At 34.4% G+C, this 6238-nt stretch overlaps 1 protein-coding gene across 1 annotated transcript; it reads left to right on the top strand.

Moving 5' to 3' along the window:
• The first annotated feature begins 567 nt into the window (after positions 1-567).
• On the top strand, positions 568-5272 carry LOC112750988 (auxin efflux carrier component 1). The gene is made up of 7 exons (XM_025799942.3): positions 568-1415; positions 1498-2291; positions 2368-2620; positions 2709-2794; positions 3912-4069; positions 4603-4679; positions 4826-5272. The coding sequence occupies exons 1-7, from the start codon at positions 985-987 to the stop codon at positions 4890-4892; spliced, it is 1866 nt and encodes a 621-aa protein (XP_025655727.1). The 5' UTR covers positions 568-984; the 3' UTR covers positions 4893-5272.
• The last annotated feature ends 966 nt before the right edge of the window (positions 5273-6238 follow it).

Raw genomic sequence — 6238 nt, 5'->3', positions numbered from 1 at the left:
TTTGAATGAAGGCTCGCAATGCTAATATCCTTACTAAATTCCATGAAAAGTGATTTAACAATGTTTCCCTATCATTTTAAATGTTTTAGTAATAAAAGAAGTATATGAATATGAAAATTAACTATTAAAATTAGTTATTATATATATATATATATTATTTAAATTATTTTTAATATATATTTTATATTAATAATTAATTTTATTATATATTTAGTACAATTATTTAGTAATATGACTAATTCTTAAACCAAAACAACTAATAAGGATTAATACTCCTGAATTTCATAAAGTCAAGGAAGAAATATTAGAAGAAAAAAACCTTCAAAAAATCTGGATACAGAGGAAAAGAGTCTCTTTACAAATGTTATAAGTTATAACACTACAAAAACAAGCACTTGGAGACATGTCCACCTCATCCCAAAATGCTTTTTCTAAGCTTTTTGTGACAATCTTAGGACCCATAGAAGGCAAGAGAGAGAGAGAAAGAAAAGAAAATAAAAAATAAAAAAGAGAGGCACACACAAACACAAACCCCTTATAAATATTTTTTCCTTGTTGTAGTTTAATAGTTATCAAATTACAAATAGCACCCCCCATATCCCCATCCTCAAATCCAAACATAAACCCACTCCAAAACAAAAAGGAAAACAACAAATTAAAAAAATAAAAATAAAAAAACCAAAAAAATATCCCCTAACTCACCCCATTTTATTTGCCTTGCACTTGCAGCAGCTCTCTCCTCAAAGCTCTCTCAAATAATATTTGCTGTATTCTTCGGCTGTATACCACTCTCGAAACCCAAACCCCCAAAAACACATGCTCTTCATCACCATCACCATCATCATCATCACCACCACCACCCCCACTTGATACCCCCAACCCCCCACACCTTTCTATATATTCCTTATCTCTCTCTCTTCACTTCCTTTCACCTTATTCTTCTTTCACTTATCTCTCATAGTAGTAACAAAGAAAGAAGGGACCATGATTACCTTGCTAGACTTCTACCATGTCATGACGGCAATGGTGCCGCTCTACGTGGCCATGATCTTGGCCTACGGCTCAGTGAAATGGTGGAAGATCTTCTCCCCGGACCAATGCTCCGGTATCAACCGATTCGTGGCGCTCTTCGCCGTTCCGTTACTCTCCTTCCACTTCATCGCTTCCAACAACCCTTACAAGATGAACCTCCGATTCCTGGCCGCCGACACGCTCCAAAAGATCATCGTCCTGGTCGTCCTGGCCATCTGGAGCAACGTCACGAAGAAGGGTTGCTTAGAATGGACCATCACACTCTTCTCCCTCTCAACCCTCCCTAACACCTTGGTCATGGGCATCCCATTGCTTAAAGGCATGTACGGTGACTTCTCCGGCAGCCTCATGGTCCAAATCGTCGTCCTTCAGTGCATCATTTGGTAATACATGTAACAAACTTGTAAGCTTCTTCAATGTGCAATTAATTCTTAATTTTTAATACTAGTGAGTTTATACATACAGGTATACGTTGATGCTCTTTATGTTTGAGTTTAGAGGTGCTAGGATGCTTATTTCTGAGCAGTTTCCTGACACCGCTGGCTCTATTGTCTCCATCCACGTGGACTCCGACGTGATGTCACTGGATGGAAGACAGCCCTTGGAGACAGAGGCGGAGATCAAGGAAGACGGAAAGCTCCACGTCACCGTCAGAAAATCAAACGCCTCCAGGTCAGACATTTATTCACGAAGGTCTCAGGGTCTGTCGTCAACAACTCCGAGACCTTCCAACCTCACCAACGCCGAGATTTACTCCCTCCAATCCTCTCGGAATCCCACTCCCAGAGGATCAAGCTTCAACCACACGGATTTCTACTCCATGATGGCCGGTGGAAGAAGCTCCAACTTCGGTGCCAACGATGTGTACGGAATGTCCGCCACTTCAAGAGGACCCACTCCAAGGCCTTCAAACTACGACGAAGATGGTGCCAAACCCAAGTTTCATTACCATGGCGGCGGCGGCGGCGGCGGTGGAACGGCAACCGGTGGAACAGGACATTACCCTGCACCCAACCCTGGCATGTTCTCTCCAACTACCGCTTCAGGTGGCGGGTCCAAGAACGTTGTTGCGAGTGCGAATACGAATGCAAATGCAAAGAGGCCTAATGGACAAGCTCAAAATAACAAGCAAGAGGATCTTCATATGTTTGTATGGAGTTCAAGTGCTTCACCTGTTTCTGATGTGTTTGGTGGTGCTGGCCATGATTATGGACTCCATGATCAGAAAGAAGTCAAGCTAACTGTATCCCCAGGAAAAGGTTTGCTCTTTCGTATGTCTTCATTTTTGAATTGTAATAGGCTCCGCCATAACTTTATTTGATTATGATGATGCAGTGGAGAATCATCACAGGGAGAATCAAGAGGAGTATTTGGAGAAAGATGAATTCAGTTTTGGGAACAGAGGGATTGATAGGGAAATGAACCAGCTTGAAGGTGATAAGGTTGGAGTAGATGGAAAGGCGAAAACAATGCCCCCAGCAAGTGTGATGACGAGGCTTATTTTGATCATGGTTTGGAGGAAGCTTATTAGGAATCCCAACACATACTCTAGTCTTTTTGGCCTCACTTGGTCTCTAATTTCATTCAGGTTCATGGAAAATCTCTACCATACCTTCAATCACAATACTAAAACTCATTCTTTCTTTCTTGCTAATTCTTCAATCTTCAATTTGCAGGTGGAATATTGAGATGCCTGCTATCATAGCAAAGTCTATTTCTATTCTGTCAGATGCTGGACTTGGCATGGCCATGTTTAGTCTTGGTCAGTATTATACGTTATACTTCTTTCTTCTCTTCTTTTTTATTTTGCAAAATTAATTTTTAGATAGGTGTTCAGAGAATTGAACATGTTCTGGCATTTTCTTAATTAGCTTGAAAAAAGGTTAAAAATGGAGAGAGTATGAAGATTTCTAAAGATTGATGATTATTTATAATTATCAATAAATGCTGTGTTTGAGAAAGCAAGCAAGCAATCAAGAAAGGGCAAATGAAATAATAGTGTATGATAACCAGAGAGAATAAAAAGCAAAAAAAGAAAAAGAAAGAGAGTCAAGTGTAGTGTAGTGTTATGATAATGTGTTGGTTCCTTTATGAACCTTTTTCATTCTTTTGTGATCACTTTTTGCACAAGCCTGTGTTGTGTGTTGTGCGGGGTGGTGGTGGTCATGATGATGAAAGGTCTTTCACAAAAGGATTGACTGACTCAGTATGTTTGTGTTTCTGTGGGAGAGAGAACACAACAAAGTGTGACACTTACTTGCATGCTTTGTTCTAGAGATTAGCCATAAATTCTTTATTTAATTCTTATCTTAAAATTAAATTTACATTTCGTAAAAATGATACATTTCGATGCTTAACTATTTATTTGAAGGGGAGTGCTAGGGGAACAATGAAAATTTTGAACAACATGAACAACTACCAATCAAATGAAAATACACTACACTCTAATTTAATGCTACTAATTAAATTTACTCTTTTAACCCTATTAATTCACATTGTTTATATATTGTTCAAAAATCTTGTTTGCTACCTATACTTTTCCTTATTTGAAATATAAAATGTCTCTTTATAATTCAAAAAATTTCGATTAATCTATAATTATTCAAGTAATTGATTTAATTGGTCTTTGTAAATGATAGTCTGATATGCTAATGTATTAGGGACCACTTAAATTAATAATTAGATCTATTACTTAAATAGTTGCTTTGTGATTAAAAATTTTTGAAAAATAAAAAAATACTTTATTTTTTGAATAAATATTTTAAGATTGAAAAGGACATTTATTTATTTAAATTTCAAAGGCTGTTTTCTTTTGGATTAGGATATGTTTATGTTTGATATGCTTTTGAGGTGAATGACACAAATACACAACAACACAGGTCTGTTCATGGCATTGCAACCAAGGATCATAGCATGTGGGAATTCCATAGCAGCTTTTGCCATGGCCGTGAGATTCCTTACAGGTCCAGCTGTCATGGCAGCTGCTTCCATTGCTGTTGGACTCAAAGGTGTTCTCTTACACGTTGCCATTGTGCAGGTATCTTTGTTTCTCTGGATTATTATTATTATTAATTTCTATTTTAAAATTATTTACTGTAAATAAAAATAAGTAATTAAAAAAAATACATTTTTACATTATTTATGAAAATTTAGAAATTCTCTACTTTCTCTCTCTTCTGTCCCCTCCAACCACAACCAATAACAATATTGATTTCATAGGCTCCAAGAAATTCTACTGCATTAATCATATTAAAATATTACATGTGTCTACCTCTGCCAAGATAAGCTATTTTATTGCCACCTAAAGTAAAAATATTATTTCATTGGCTCAAATTTAACTAGTACTAGTACACTATATGATATAGTTTATGAATATCGGAATTCTACCTATCTCTGTGGACTGACAAAAACAAATATAAAATTAAAATATCTTTAATGTTATTATTTATTTAACATTGATGAGAATTTATGTCTTGAGTGTTAGTAAGATTGTAGAACAACAAACATTTGAAACAAGAGTTTGATGACATGTTTGGTTTGTTTGGAATCTAATTTCCAAAAATTTTATAGGCAGCTCTACCACAAGGAATTGTCCCATTTGTCTTTGCAAAGGAATATAATGTACATCCTGATATTCTCAGCACAGCGTGAGTACAATAAATAAACCCTTTCTCTTTTTTTTTTCTTTTTCAATATATAAGGGAATTTTATTTTATTATTTTTAAAAATTATTTTCCTATTTATTTATACTCTTTTTATGCTAACCAATAGAGCTTCTTGAAATTGAATGCAGGGTTATTTTTGGGATGTTGATTGCATTGCCAATAACACTTGTGTACTACATCTTAATGGGGCTATGAGTGAATGGAACATGATGATGGATCATGCATTAGATTCAACATGTGACATGCATCCATTCAAATCAAAACTAAAAGCTCGCTTGAGGCTTGTAGAGGAGAGCATCAGAGAAAGAGAAAGAAAACCAAAAAAGAAACAAGTTCTAAAGAATAGAGAGAGAAAAAAAAGAAGCATAACCAGAGAATTCAATAGTAGGAAACCCAGGATGAGATTTTAATTTTATTATTGTCTCTTTTTTTTTTCCCACTTGAATGAATTGCCCTTTTTTTTTTCTTCCTTAATTATTTAGTAAAAGATGTAAAATCAATGTTTGTAGCTAATTTAGTTTACAAAATGGTTATGTCGTTAAATTTTAATTATTATATTGTCATCGGATTCCATATTTAATTTAGTACTCATTAAATGAAGAATTGAAGATTGGAAAAGGAAAAAAAGCAATGGGAGCTTTTGTTGAAAGAAGTGTATATTCTATATGTGATCGGTTTTTCTAAATATATAAGCTCCTACTATTTTTTTAATCCTTCGTTATTTTATTTTACCCGTTCCACACAATTGTCAAGGTAAAAGAAACGTTCTCTGTTAGGGGGAAAAAAAATAGTGTATATATGTTATATGAGAAATAGTAAAATCTATCTTCAAATTTTGAACAAAGAAAAAGTAGTTAACCTATAAAAGCAAAACTCGTTTAAACGGCCAAAAGTGTCAAGTGTTGCAAGTTTGCAACGATCCATATTGTTTCATGGGAAATAAATAAATACAACCACTCAAATTGGTTTTCAAAAAATTTTAGATCAAATATTTTATTCTTCAATAAATTTTTATTGCTCTAAAAGTCATTGATAAAATCTTATCTTCAAATGGATTAATTTTTCTATTGTTTTCAAAAGTAGATTAATTTATCTTATAATTATTTTTTTATCTTCTAATTATCTTATAATAAAATTTGTTACACTGCGTTTGTTTCTAGAAATTAGGATTGAGACGGAAGAATTGAGATTCAATATTATATTTGATGACTAATAAGAGTGTTTAAAATCGATCAAATCCAAACAAAATCGAACAGCTAAATCGAAAAAATGGGTAACTGAATAAAGTGAAAACTAAAAAACCAAAAAAAAAAAAATGAAAATTTGCAGTTTTTTTATTTAGTTCGGTTCGATTTTCGGTTCTAACTCCAAAGATCTGAACCAAACCAAACCAAACCGTACCTGTAAATGTAAATATTTATATCAATTTTAGATGTTCTAACTTAACCTAACCCTAATACAGTACTCACTCTCTCCCTCTCTTCCACTCATTCATGTTGCACACACACATTTGCGCTGTCTCTCTCCTCTCCTGTCACATC

This window comes from Arachis hypogaea, chromosome 15 (genome assembly GCF_003086295.3).
Source record: "Arachis hypogaea cultivar Tifrunner chromosome 15, arahy.Tifrunner.gnm2.J5K5, whole genome shotgun sequence".
NCBI lineage: Eukaryota > Viridiplantae > Streptophyta > Magnoliopsida > Fabales > Fabaceae > Arachis > Arachis hypogaea.
This window is presented reverse-complemented; position numbering and strand designations above follow the sequence as displayed.